General features: G+C 46.7%; 2 protein-coding genes across 2 annotated transcripts in view; one reads left to right on the top strand and one right to left on the bottom strand.

Moving 5' to 3' along the window:
• Nucleotides 1-8,412, top strand: part of CHERP (calcium homeostasis endoplasmic reticulum protein) — a 12,603-nt gene extending 4,191 nt beyond the window's left edge. The window contains exons 9-17 of the mRNA XM_029963883.1: nucleotides 529-925; nucleotides 2,893-3,131; nucleotides 3,907-4,040; nucleotides 4,328-4,414; nucleotides 4,864-5,013; nucleotides 5,123-5,239; nucleotides 5,762-5,856; nucleotides 6,375-6,560; nucleotides 7,752-8,412. Coding sequence (XP_029819743.1) covers nucleotides 529-925; nucleotides 2,893-3,131; nucleotides 3,907-4,040; nucleotides 4,328-4,414; nucleotides 4,864-5,013; nucleotides 5,123-5,239; nucleotides 5,762-5,856; nucleotides 6,375-6,560; nucleotides 7,752-7,756 — 1,410 coding nt within the window. The 3' untranslated portion in view covers nucleotides 7,757-8,412. The remainder of the gene's footprint in view (nucleotides 1-528; nucleotides 926-2,892; nucleotides 3,132-3,906; nucleotides 4,041-4,327; nucleotides 4,415-4,863; nucleotides 5,014-5,122; nucleotides 5,240-5,761; nucleotides 5,857-6,374; nucleotides 6,561-7,751) is intronic.
• CUNH19orf44 (chromosome unknown C19orf44 homolog) lies at nucleotides 8,362-13,418 on the bottom strand. The gene is made up of 8 exons (XM_018083516.3): nucleotides 13,356-13,418; nucleotides 12,422-12,970; nucleotides 11,812-12,151; nucleotides 11,171-11,247; nucleotides 10,662-11,091; nucleotides 9,753-9,845; nucleotides 9,471-9,637; nucleotides 8,362-9,093 (listed from the first exon to the last, which is right to left on the bottom strand). The coding sequence occupies exons 1-8, from the start codon at nucleotides 13,416-13,418 to the stop codon at nucleotides 9,016-9,018; spliced, it is 1,797 nt and encodes a 598-aa protein (XP_017939005.3). The 3' UTR covers nucleotides 8,362-9,015.
• Nucleotides 13,419-13,681: the final 263 nt, after the last annotated feature.

Below are 13,681 nucleotides of genomic sequence, written 5' to 3'. Positions count from 1 at the left end.
TCTTGGTTGTGGAGGTTTGGAATGACTGTCTTGGTTGTGGAGGTTTGGAATGACTGTCTTGGTTGTGGAGATTTGGGTTGACCAGCTTGGTTGAGATGTGGATTGACTTTCTTGATTGTGGAGGTTTGGAATGCTCAGCTTGGTTGAGGTTTGGATTGACCATCTTGGTTGTGGAGGTCTGGGATGCCCGTCTTGGTTGTGGAAGTGCAGTGAAAAGCTGTGAAAGTTAGAAATCCGGATTCAACTGCCAAGCTTTGTCATTCTGAGCCCAGATAAAGGCAAGGTATTAATTATATTTCAGTGTGTCAACCATCACACTGTTCCTATGAACAAGAGCATTTTGGTCCAGGAACAGTTTGGTCTTTTTCCATCTTTTCCCTGAAGCTGCAGTTGTTCAGACCCTGTATTTACATGTCCTCTCACTTTGCATGTTGCCTATGGGCTGTATTTACTTCAAAAAGTACATTATTGTTGTTGTGTTCCTTATTTTCATAGCCTAATGACCAGGCTTCTGTTCTTCACCACCAGGGACCACCTCACTGTCCCCCCTGGAACAACAACCACGAAGGGATGTGGAACGAACAGAGAGATCAAGGCTGGAACAACCAGCGAGAGACCCCTTGGAACAACCAGCCTGATCCTTCTTGGAACAACCAGTTTGAAGCACCGTGGAACAACCAGCACGAACAACCTCCATGGGGTGGGGGCCAAAGGGAACCTCCATTTCGAATGCAGCGGCCACCTCACTTCAGAGGCCCATTTCCTCCACATCAGCAACATCCCCAATTCAACCAGCCCCCGCATCCGCATAATTTCAACCGCTTTCCACCTCGCTTCATGCAGGATGATTTCCCACCTCGCCATCCCTTTGAAAGGCCTCCTTATCCTCATCGTTTTGATTACCCCCAGGGGGATTTTCCTCAAGGTAAAGTGTGTACCAGGCCAGGTTTTCTAACTGCCATGACAAAATTATGCAGTGCTTTGGGGTGACGGCTTATCCTTGCTGGACTGTTGTGGTTTTCCTGAGGAATGTTGGATTTTGGGGGTTTGGGAAGCTGCTGCTGAGAACTTGGTAGGAAACACTTGCAGAGTTGGATGCTTCCTTGCTTTTTGAGTCTTCCCTAATGCATATGGAAATTGTAATCCAAACTCAAGTCAGCGTCTCTACAGGCACCTCTTCTGTGACTATTTCACTTAAAAAATAATAAGTTCAAAGGTGAGAAGCAGCATTTGCTTGTAAATTTAATCTCCTGCACATCAGGCCATAGATGAGGGCTGGGGAGAGCTGTGCCCTCTGTAGATGGAGGAAGTTGGAGGAAGACAGGCTGGAAGGATTTTTTTCCTGTGCATACATTCATCCATGCCCTTTTTCTTCTTTTTTTTTTTTTGACTGAAAAGCTCTCTAATTACCTGCCTTTAATGTTGTGTGGCTTGGTAGTGTGTGGTGAAATGATCCCTACCTCCAGTTCTCCCTTCTGGTTGGGTTTGTTCCCTCACTGGAACACTGGAATGTCTGGGATTGCAGCCAGGCACTGCTTCCCTCGAGAAGTTTGCTGTACTTCTACCCCCATGTAGTTTCCATTCACATGCAGGAGTTACAGTTATTCTGGAATGATCCTTATCAGTGCAAAGGCCAAAGATCACTGTGGTTCTGTGTGACAAGTGGTATAGAAGAGCCATTATGTTTCTATGTAGGAGTTGCTATTTTAAGCTTAAAAGATTCTCAATTCTCCAAGTCCAAAAAACACTGAAAACCAATATATTAGAGTTTATATATTTAGGGTTGTGTTTAACTTCTCCAGTAGAGGTTAATTTTTTTCTTTTCCTTGAGGTAAAGGAACAGGGAGAACTCCCTCTTGTCGTGAGGGAGTTTAGGGTTAAGCTCAGAACAAGATGCTCGGTTTTGGATTGTAGTGGTGATTTAAAACATCTGTTGTTTCATGTAAAGCTGTTGGAGGAAGGGATCTACTAAGCCAGATGGTTGAAATTAGGAAGGCAGTGAAGCAATGACAACACAGACTGTGCTCGAGGTCTGGTGACAATGAGTCAAATTGTGTCGGCTCGAGGTTGGGCAGTGGCTGTGGTGGCTTCTCCTGGAAAAACTGGGGGTCCTGCTGTGGAAGATACTGATTTTCAGTCTTGCATTCTTCTCTGTGTAGTGCAGTGAGTTCAGCAGGGTCTCCTGGCGTTCATGGCATTCGTCCATCAGTGGTTGGTCACTCACTTCCTTATTTTAACAGGATATTCTCTCTATTTCTTCTCCAAATGCCTCTTTAAACAAAGTGTTTTCTTGTCACCTACTCATGTGAGTCAACTCCTGCCATATTTATCCCTTTATATATGTTGAATTGGCACAGAGACAGAACTAATTACAGGTCCAAGCTAAGCCATGATTGTGTCCTTAGCTTCAGAAATAGATCCCACCAGCAGCTGCCCTGCTGCATCTGTGAAACATTTTGTCCTTGAATGCATCTTTCTTGTGGTACTTTTGACCACAGCGTGTCCCAAAGGAAGCAGTGGCTTAGGGCTGAAGGATCTTCTTGTCTTGAGAGTGGAGGGAGATGCACTGCAAGGTACTCATGAGTGTGGACCTGTACCAGCCTCTGGTCATGGAATCACAGAATATTCTGGGTTGGAAGGGACCCACAAGGATCATCAAGTCCAGCTCTTAAGTGAATGGCCCACACAGGGATCAAACCCACAACCTTGGTGTTATTGGCACCACGCTCTAACCAGCTGAGCTCATCTCAGGGTCATTAGTCCTTCAGTTCTGGTGCTTTGCTGGATCTGCCAAGATTGTTTTTTAGGATAAATGCACTAATTGAAGCCCATCTCTGATTGCTTTCCTTTCTCGATAGCCGAATAAAACATTTTAACCCTCCCACTCTGCAGAAATTGGACCTCCTCATCATCATCCTGGTCACAGATTGCCTCACCCTGGGATCAGCGAGCACCCTCCCTGGGGAGGGCCCCAGCACCCTGATTTTGGGCCTCCCCCCCATGGGTTTAACGGGCAGCCCCCCCACATGCGGCGCCAAGGGCCCCCTCACATGAACCACGACGATCCCAGCCTGGTGCCAAACGTCCCCTACTTCGACCTTCCTGCTGGGCTGATGGCTCCACTTGTCAAAGTAAGTGTTTCCAATGGGATTAAAACATCCAAATCCCGTGGGATGGTTATAATTCCAAATCCATCCATCCCACAACCCCGTAGCCGAAGTTGTGGAGGGTGTAAGGACGGGAGTGGGGTGAGAAGGTGGTGAAAATGGTGATGGTTTTCAAGTGTTTTTGTGCCAGAGAAAGCTGGTGGAGCTCATGTATGTGAAAGACTAATTTGCACTTGAAAATCTGGCCCCTGTCTTTAGGAAGTGGAAATCCCCAGTGATTTTTGGGTGGTCAGAGCGACCTCACAGGTCTGATGTAGTCACTGTGTTGCAGTCTTTGGTAATCAGAATTCTCACAAAGATGTTTTATTAATTGTTATATACACAAAGAATGATGGAGAGCAGGAATTGTACCTGTATCAGCATCTTTGGGGATATTTACATTTATGCATTTTGTGTTTGAGATGAACAGACAGGCCTCTTCCATCTCTTTGTGTTACTCTCAGCATACACCAGGCTTCCATCCAGCCACCTTAGCACAAAGGTGGATGAGATCTGCATTTTATCCACCTGGTGATCCACTTAATGCTCCAACCTGTGCAGTGCTGGCTTTTCTCATAGAACTCACAATAGTGACAGCACCAGAAAGCACTGGGTCACCTGCAGAACCCTTATTTCTGGACTATTTTTTCTAATCCATTAGTGAAATTTGAGGTCCCTACACAGTTAAACCTGTATTTATCTCTTCAGGTAGCCACCCCATGACACGTGACACGAATGTAATTTGTTTTGTTTCCGGCAGCTTGAAGATCATGAGTATAAACCTTTAGATCCTAAAGATATACGTCTTCCACCCCCAATGCCCCCCAGTGAGAGACTCCTGGCTGCGGTTGAGGCATTTTATAGTCCACCATCTCATGACAGGCCTAGAAACAGGTAAGAGTAGGTGTAGCTAACAATGTGGTAAGGAAAATGCCCTGAGAAGGTGTCTCAAACCACAAAGTGCCTCTCTCTCCTTCACCTGTGTCTTGGTTCTCCTGATGCTCTTGTTGTGTTGTAACTGCACTTGCTGTTTGATCTTACACTGAGATTGGGGAGGCTGTTTTGCCCAGGCCCTTTGTTCCATGCAAACTTGAGTGAAAATCCTGAAGCTCGCCGTTGAACTGGAACTCACAGCCGTGTAAATGGAATTTACAGCTCTGTGTGTGGTTGGTCTGTTGCAGTGAAGGCTGGGAGCAGAATGGACTGTACGAATTCTTCAGAGCTAAAATGAGAGCGAGGCGGAGGAAAGGTCAGGAGAAGAGAAATAGGTGAGAGATCCTGTCTGCTGCCTTCTGCTGTTCATCTGAGCCAAACGCAGAGGGAAAGCCTTCAGCAACATGTTCATGGGATAACTGAGTTTCAGTGGGCTGGAATTTTTGTCTAACCTGCAGAAAATGGAACTGGCACAGGTTGCCCAGAGAAGCTGTGGCTGCCCCATCCCTGGAAGTGTCCAAGGCCAGGTTGGATGGGGCTTGGAGCAGCCTGGAATAGTGGAAGGTGTCCCTGCCCATGCCAAGGGGTGGGACTGGATGGGGCTTTAAGGTCCCTTCCAACCCCAACCATTCTGCAGTTCTATAAAGTAGTTTTTGACACACTGCAGTTTTCACTGCAGAACTGCAGTGCTTGTGTGTAATTTGAATCTGATCAGAAGTAGGTTTGTGTTTGTGGTGCCCCTCCCAGGGTTTTCACTGGGGTTCCTCTCCTTTTCCCTGTGCAGTGGGCCCTCTCGGTCTCGCAGTCGCTCTAAAAGCCGAGGTCGTTCCTCCTCCCGCTCCAATTCCCGATCTTCGAAGTCCTCCGGCTCCTACTCGAGGTCGCGTTCCCGCTCCTGCTCCCGCTCCCGCTCCTACTCCCGCTCGCAGTCCAGGTACAGCGCGTGGGGCTGAACCTTGGGAACGAGGGGTGGGACAAACCCACCCCCAGGGCTGGCCGAGGAACGGGGGGTGTTGCTCTGATGTCTGTGCTCTCTCCTCCAGGAGCCGCAGCAGGTCCCGCTCCTCCCACAGCCGCTCGCGCTCCCGCTCCCGCTCCAGGTCCAAGTCGTACTCGCCGGGACGGCGGCGCCGGTCCCGCTCCCGCAGCCCCACTCCTCCGTAAGCTCGGCTTTAGTCCTGTCCCCTCTTCCCTGGGCTGTTGGGAACAGAGCCCCAGCAAGGGCACTGCCTCATTAGCGGGGGATACCCCCACTAATTAATAAGCATTTCAACAAAGAGCAGGGAGGAAGGTGGAAAGCAGATTTAGAAACAGTTTGTCTGCTGTGTGTGCTTGTAGAGAGAACATTACTCTGTTGTGGGGGCTGTTTGTTACAACAAAACAGTGTGTAACTATGAAGGCTTTGTACACCTTCCTTGGGAGGAGGAGGAATGACCTACTCCCTTGGGAAGAGTGCAGTGTTTGATTTCCCCTGTGCTGAGAAGCAGAGGGGTGTCAAAGGTGTGAGAAGCACGTGCCAGAAGGCACCTTAGCAACTCCATAATCCAATGGCTTTATTAAAGAATACCTTAGTAGAGTGACTGAGATGGTGCTGGGTGTTGAAGCTTAACAGAATAGAACTGACCTTGCATTGTGTCAGAATGGTATCACTGGTTCTTAATTTGTTCTTCTTATTTCCTTAGTTCTTCTGCTGGTTTGGGCTCCAGTTCTGGGCCTCCTATACCAGAATCAAGACTTGGAGAAGAAAACAAAGGCCATCAAATGCTAGTGAAAATGGGTAAGATGCTGTTCTGGAATCTTACACAAGCCAGGAAACAAATTCAGGCACTGAATTCTTGGGTATAATTAAGGCATGTTCATAAGGAGTTACCCCATGGCATTCCAAGGTCAGCATAAGGATATTCAGTGATACAAGTATTTAGAACATGGAGCAGTGGTGGTCGCCTTTCTGGGAAGGATGTGGAAGACAGGGATGTGAGTTTGGCATCAGACAGAACTGACCTTCCTCTGCAAGTCAGCAGAGTTGACCAGACAGATTGAGCTTGTGCTGCCTTTCCTCTTGCCCTCCTAAAAGTTTTTAGGGATAGAGCTGCTGTCTGTCAGCTCCTGGAATCTCTTGCATATTAATGCTTGTGAAATAAATGGGACAGTTGTTTCAGGCTGGCTGTTCCCATCCTGCTGTTCCCATCAAACCGACGCTGTCTTTGGTCGTTTCCAAAATTTCCACGTTGGTCTGTCTTCACAACTTAGTAATAAAAAAAATAGTGACAGGATTGCAATGTGTCCTTGCTGCAGGATGGAGTGGATCTGGTGGACTGGGAGCCAAGGAACAAGGAATCCAGGATCCAATTAAAGGAGGGGATATCCGAGACAAATGGGATCAGTACAAAGGAGTAGGAGTTGCATTGGACGATCCCTACGAAAACTACCGAAGAAATAAGAGTTACTCGTTTATCGCCCGCATGAAGGCCAGGGATGAATGTAAGTGATGCTTCTCAGCACTTTACAAACCTGTGTGGCCTTGGTAGTGATTTTGTCCTGTTTACTGTCCACTGTCAACCCAAATCAAAATATCAGTAACTCGTAGTTCTTTCTAACGTAACAGATACAGTAAAACATCAGGTAAGTGGACGTGTACTCTGATCGACCCAGCGTGTTGGTTCTAGGCCTTGTGTTGTGTTCTAATTTCTGAAAGATTAATTAATTAGCCTGTTCTACATAAGCCACTTGCTGGCTGCAATACTGAGCACCTGCAGCTTTGATTGTTACCCCTCAAAAACTCAGAGCAGTGACAAAGGTAGTGGAGGGGGAGCTGGGCCACAGCAGGGAGATCCGTGTGGCTGGAACTGAGACCACACTTACTGTTACCCCTCCCCTACTCAGACTTTCCTACCTTACTGCCACATTCTGCCCAAGCCAGAACTGGTAATAAATTCCCTGTAGTGCAGGAAGGGTTCAGAAAAAGTGGAGGTGTTTGTGAGAGATGAAGACAATCACCCAAATGATGGATTTTTGCAGAGAGTCTGTGATACATCGAAAAACTGCCCTTGCCAACAGCTAAAAGGAAAAAAATTGGCATGCTCAGTGAAAAGTCACTTCTGCCTCTGGCTGCAGTAGGTCTGTGCAGTCAGATGGGTTCATGTAAAGCCCACAAGGAAAAGTTCCTTATCACAGAGCCCTCATTCCATGAAACATTTCAGGCAGCTTAGGTGACTGTGGAATGTGTAAGAACTCTTTTCCCTATTGTTTCAGTGAAGCGTGAAACACAAGACCCTCCACCACCCGAATAAGACTCTCTGAAGAAAGATGTCTTGCATCTTCTACAAAACATTAAACTTGTAAAAATCCGGATTAAAGTCTGGAGGAAGTGACAAATGAATTACTTTTTAAAACTATGGTGAAAAATGGAAAGCTATGACATGTTACTTCAACACTTGTCATTTAGTGTTTAAAAAAGGCCAGCTGTTACCACGACATGTCTAGCAAGTTTAAAAACTTCCATTTATCTTGCAAAATTTTTTAATTAGTTCCCCATTTTATACCAGAACTAAGCCCCAGTCAGTGTGCCCCCGGTGCAGGATTGTGCCCCGTTCATTCCCGTGGAATACAGACGTGATCTGATGTGGTTGTGTGTTCTCTAGTTCCATAATGTATGTTTATTTCTCTCAAAAGGTTAATTCTATTTGAAGTGGAGGGGTGCTGCCTTGGGATCAAGTCAGACTGATGCTGAGCAGTGTATCCTAATGTCTAAATGGGGGATGAAGCATCTAGTTCCAGTGCAGGTGACCTTTGAGCACTGTGCAAGCTTTTAGAACCTTCCACCCACCTCCAGGCCCCACAGCAGCTGCTGCAGCCACCTCTGGGCAGGACACGAGGGGCAGCTCTCGAGGGATGGGCAATGCTTTGTAACGGGAGACAGACTTGGAGCTTTTTATATTTTTGTACATACCCTTTAATAATAAAAGCTAATTAGTTCACTAGAAGAGAATCCATTTTCTCCGCTCTCTTTTAAGTTTCTATCAATGAGACGTTCTGGGAAACTTCCTGTGATCTAAATGAGGGAAGAAACAACACTTTCTGTAACTGTTTCCAGAGACCACCAGCTAGAGCTGTTAGGCCCTTACACTGCACTCCCAGTCCCCAGGTCTGTGTGGTGGTTCCCTTTTCCAGTTGTTTGTTTGTATAGCAAAAACCCTCTTAAAACCATCCAGTTACTATGGTGGAATATCAGTTTGTTCTAGATCTACTGTAGCTGTGGAACTGTACCTGTCTGTGAATCAGCATACAACAACCTGTATGTTACCAACTTGTGAAGTTTATTGTTTTGCCTTCCAATAAACACTTTTTTTTAAAATAAAAAAAAATAAAATGGCAGCTCAGATTTCGGAGTAAATGGATTCCTGTACCTTGACTAGAAGCCTTCTTTGAATTTATTTTAACTTGGTGTGTGTTTGGGTGTGTTGTAATCTGACAAGGCTGATTATATAGAAACACTGTTCAGATAATGGCACTAAAGTCAGGATATGGTAATTCTGCTGGGGTTATATTTCTCAGGGGCTGCAGTACAGACTTTCACTTCTAGCACGATCACAGATGTGATCACAGATCTCACACTCCACAGGATAAACATGCACACCCTGCTGACTTACCACAGTCCCTTTAGAGAGAAGTGTTTTGTTGGCTTCTTTTTTACTGACATAATCTGGCTGAAGGTTCCTGCCTATCCCTGTATCATGTACATGAGTAAAAAATTCAGGTATAGAAAAGTAAATGATATATCATAATTAGCAGTTTGTACTTTATGCTAATGTAGCAGTTTGTACAAATCCCTCCAGTATGTAGTTTATTGACTTTTTATCTGTGCACGTTGGAAAGGTTTCTTGTTCCAGCCTTAGAGCTGTAAATACAAAAGTTAAAGTTCAAAGAGTCAAAGCAGTTACTCCTCCTGTGCTCTCTGAATTTCTTCAAGGGCTTGTTCAAGTGTTAGAGGTGGGGATTTGTGATTCTTGATGTACTGCAAAGAAAAAAAGTTAAGACACAAATTTCTTTATTTATTAATTACTTTCTAGATAATTACTTTCTAGTATTTAATAAATAATAAATCTCCATGTCAAGATACCTGTAAGATACCTGCACTTTGCTGTGCTAGCAACAGAAAGTGACCCTTCTGCTGCAGCATTTGGAAGATCCCTGCTTGTTTGGGGACAGCCAAATGCTACAGCAGAAAGCCTAATCTTTCAAAACCATGGCCTCCAGCAAGACTTTAGCCTTAGTACAGTAAGAAACCACAACTTATTAATTAATAATATGCAAAGAAACTCGGTTTGCTGCAAATACCAGAAGCATCTGGAAAGGAGTATCTGCTCAGTCTGTCTGGTCTGTCATAAATACCTCCTTAGCCTCCTCCAGGCTGTGGTAGTGGAACTTCTCATGCTCTAAGGACTCCACGAGGGATGAGTGAAGGTGCTGAACGTTCTCAACAAACTGCTGGGTCAGCATCAAGTGCTGTTTGCACATGGAATGTAGCAGGAGGACAGAGGGGCTGTAGGCAGTCAGGGCTGTGGGGGAGGCACAGGAGGGGCTGTGGTGAGGCACAGCAGGGGCTGAACGAGCCAAGCATGGCTTAGGTACAGAAAACAACAATAACAGAAGGGTAAAGGTGTTTTTCAGTACCTTCTACTGCATCCATGCTGATGACTTGAGTGGCAACAGGCACTGGGTCGATGTAGCTGGTTCGTACAGGTGGGCTGAGCACTGCAGAGGGGTCTGTGTGTCAGGAAACATCAGGATCAGGGGAGAGAGACTGGAAAGGTTTAGTGCTACAGCTTGAGACAGTCTCTTGGGACAGCAGCTGCCCAAGAAACCCTGTAAAACCCCAAAACAGCCCTAAAACCACTGTAGAGCCTAACAGGGAATTCTGTCAGCCAAAAAAATGCTGAAATAGTTATAGAACCCCCATGGTTTCTTTACTCTTCCACTCACAACACCTATCACTGCAAAAGGCATCTTTTCTAACCCTAGGCAGAGTAAAAATAAGGACTTTTGTACTCAAAAGAAGCTCCTGTTTTCAAGCACACTTGAGTTTCTACTTTCTCCTCCTCGAGTGGGGCAAGAAGTGGCTCTCAGCACTTTTTCCTTGAAATAAAGACACAGGCAGGGAGCTCCTCCTCGGGAATGTGAAAGGTCACATCTGATCCTGTCGTGGGGCCACAGTGCTTTCCCAAGAGAGAAAAGCACTGCAAAAGGAGAACTCCACGATGAGCAATCACTTTAGTAACACTACAGTTATTATTTACAATAGTAAAGATATCAGAGTGTTGAATTCCACTGAAGAGTATTACTCGTGCTATTGTGAGCTTTGTCACCAACACTCACCCAGCCACGGGTCCTGTGGGGGTTTTTTTAAGCAAAAACCAGTTCTAAGTTCTCATGGCATTCAATCTCAACCTTTTCTATGGGCAGCAGATTGAAGTGTTGGGCTTTGAAAGCTTTTAATTTAGCACCAGCAAGGGGAAGCTGGGACTGAAACTAAGAATAAGGGGGCTGACATATATAAAAGTGTAAAAGTTGCTCTGCACTCACCCTTTGCCCAGCAGTAGGTGAAGGGGGGCTCTGCTGTCTGAACCCCAGTGTCCCTCACAGTCACTGGGTGCCCCCCTTTGTGCTGCTCCCGGGTCCCCACGGGGGACGAGCCTGAGGACGGGTGTTCTCCAGAGTGTCCCTCTGACACCCTGGGCACAGACTCCCTGTCTGTTGTAGACAGAGACCTTTCAAAGTCTTCAGAATATTCTGAATTAAGAGTCCTCTCATCCTGATCAAGATAATCCTGTTTGTGTCCAGGGGGATCTGTGGAAACTCCACTTAAATGCTCAGAGATTTCTGCTTCAGTGACACTTTTTTCAGCATCCTCATCATTCACACCAGTTGCTGCATTGGTTGTTTCAGGAGAAGCTTGATCCTCTTCCACCATCACATATTTGTTTGATTCTTGAGTCATTTCAATGTCTTTCCCCTGTAAAATGATTTATTTTAGAACCTCCACCCAACAGAGGCAGACTGGGAATAGGAGTTAGTAGGGAATTCCTACTCACACTCTGCTTTAATTCTGCTGCCTCACTGGTGATATCTGGGGCCAAATCATCAAGGCTCAGGATATTCAGTCTGAAGTCTGCAATCAAATGACACATTGACATGAGGATTTGCATGAAAGTTACAGTACACTTCCCCTTAAATGAGAAAAGAGGGGAAAAATCAGTACTACCTTCCTAGTTTAAAGTGTAATACTAAAAGGTAATAGCAATCAAACACTCTAAATCTTTAATTTGGCAGAAACTCCTCCTAAATTTCCTCCTTTGGTCTGCTGCCTCAAGTGCAAGAGATTTTTGCTGCCCCTCATTTCCAGCTGTTCTCATTCTGATCCATTGGTACTTTGTCCCATTGATACATGAAAACTACTCTAAATATTGTACTAGTTTTGATATCATAACATCACCCAGGGCAGCAGCACTAACCTGAACCCAACCTAAGTCAAAAGCAAAGGAAAATACAAACCTATTACACCAGAAAAAAAGAAACAGATCTAAATAATTACTTTGATAAGGCCTTGGTTTATGTAAAATTTCATCAGTGAATCCTTTCAAAGTGATTATTTGCCCAGTTTATTAGTGAATTTATCAGATTATCAGTACAATTCATGCCAGCTCTTCTTGAGACCGTATTTTAGAAAACTCACCATCTGAGCTGCTGCTGGTTGGATCTTCTGCATCATCTGCATTTGAGAATAATTCATCTAATGATTTTATTTCACTTCTGTCACTTCCAAGGGATTCTTGGCTTTGTTTGGTGTAGCCTGGTTTAGGCAGAGCAATCTTTACAGTGTTGTCTTTCATGGAAGAGCTCGTGGTATGTCCTGACAGGTTTCTGCTGGTGGGGGAAGGTGCTGGTGAATTAACTCTACTAAAAACACTTTTCTGTGAGTCTTTGTTGTGAAAAGAAGATGCTTTAGGTAACTCTGTTGGTGCAATTTCCTTATGAGACAGAGGAGGCCTTCCTGGTGGAACTGGAGTCTTGTTCTTTTGAAGAACATGAAAAACAGATTTAAGTGTTACTTCATTATTATGTTTAGAGTGCTAAAAAGGAACACAAATCACTATGGGTAAAATAAGAGCAATTTGAGATGTTGCTTTAAGATGTTAAGAAATGAAGCTGAATCCTATCATGAGCAAGCCACAAATGCAAATTTAAAATTTAGTATCTGCTGTTATCTAAATAAAAAGTGACCAACCAATTAAAATAATAAAAGTGTTTATGAAAATACATAATCCAGCAAAGTTTGTATTTACCTTTCCATCCAGAACAGCCTTCTGATTCCCATTTCCACTGGAAAACCCCAAGGAGTTTGTCATTTCCTCTCCATCACTATCCAGATCCAGCTGTTCTTTAACCATAACGCTCTTTTTAGGGCTTTGGATGCTTTCCTCTCCCTCAGAACTGGCATCCCTGCGGGTCCCGCTCTCCCTGGTGGCACCAGAATTCTTCAGGTACTTCTTGCCCCTGGCACCGTGTTCACGCCCTGAGGCAGAGGAGGAGGAGGACTCTTCTCCCAGAGGCTTCAGGCCCGGGTCAGTGTTCTGCGATTCCAGCTGCTTTTTCCGACTCATGATCTTGCTTTCCAGTTGAGCCACTTTGCTCAGGACTGAGCTGGACCGTGTGTGGGCTCCCTGCGCATTCCCTGCCCTGGCGGTGCCTCCCGGCGTCGGGCACGGCCGGCTGCCCCCGGCCATTCCATCGCGCACCTTCAGGAACCTGCCCTGGCACGACGGGGCTCTCCCGGCCATCTCCAGCTCCGTGTCCACCACCCCGAGCCCGGCCGGGATGGTCCTGCTGTGTCCCTGCCGAGAACCCCAGAATCGCCGAGGTTGGAAAAGCCCTCCCGGATCACCGAGTCCCCCCGTGGTCCGACCCCCACCTTGTCCCCCAGTCCAGAGCACTGAGTGCCACGTCCAGTCCTTCCTTGGACACCTCTAGTGGTGTGGACTCCAAACCTCGCTGGGCAGCCCCTTCCAACGCCTGACCACCCTTTCCAGGAAAAAATTCCTCCTGATGTCCAACCTGACCCTTCCCTCGCACAGCTTGAGGCTGATTCCTCTTGTGCTGTTTTTCCCTGGGAGCAAAGCCCGACCCCCCTCCCCGGGTCCACCCTCCTGTCCGGGAGCTGCAGAAAGGGGGTTGTACAGATCCCTCCCCTCACGGCCGAACACGTGCCCAGGAACGGACCGAGCTGAGGCACCGGCGCCTCACCTGCCCTCGGCCCGCGGGGGCCCGAGCGATCGCGGCCATCCCGGACGGGACGGGACGGGGACGGGACGGGGACGGGATAGGATAAGGCGGGATGGGACGGGACGGGATGAGATGGGATGGATTAGGACGGGACGGAATGGGACGGGGATGGAAGGGGATGGAATGGGACAGGACGGGGATGGAAGAGGATGGAATGGAATGGGACGGGACCGGGATGGAAGGGGATGGAATGGAATGGGACGGGACCGCCCGGCCTGAGGCGGCGGCGGCTCCTCCAGACCCAGGCCAGAGCGGGCGGCGCG

The sequence above is a fragment of the Manacus vitellinus genome, unplaced genomic scaffold, assembly GCF_001715985.3.
Source record: "Manacus vitellinus isolate BGI_N305 unplaced genomic scaffold, ASM171598v3 scaffold_64_pilon, whole genome shotgun sequence".
NCBI classification, from domain to species: Eukaryota; Metazoa; Chordata; class Aves; order Passeriformes; family Pipridae; genus Manacus; species Manacus vitellinus.
Note: the sequence above shows the minus strand (reverse complement) of the source record. Positions and strands in the feature narration are given on the sequence as shown.

What these genes read in the sequence shown, in the direction of transcription:
- CUNH19orf44 (XM_018083516.3), bottom strand. Translation starts at nt 13,418, where the DNA reads ATGGCCGCGATCGCTCGGGCCCCCGCGGGCCGAGGGCAGGTGAGGCGC. An exon ending in CACCTACTGCTGGGCAAAGG is followed by an intron (nt 9,846 to 10,661) that starts GTGAGTGCAGAG and finishes CCTGACACACAG; the next exon opens with ACCCCTCTGCAGTGCTCAGC. An exon ending in CAGCATGGATGCAGTAGAAG is followed by an intron (nt 9,638 to 9,752) that starts GTACTGAAAAAC and finishes CCTCCCCCACAG; the next exon opens with CCCTGACTGCCTACAGCCCC.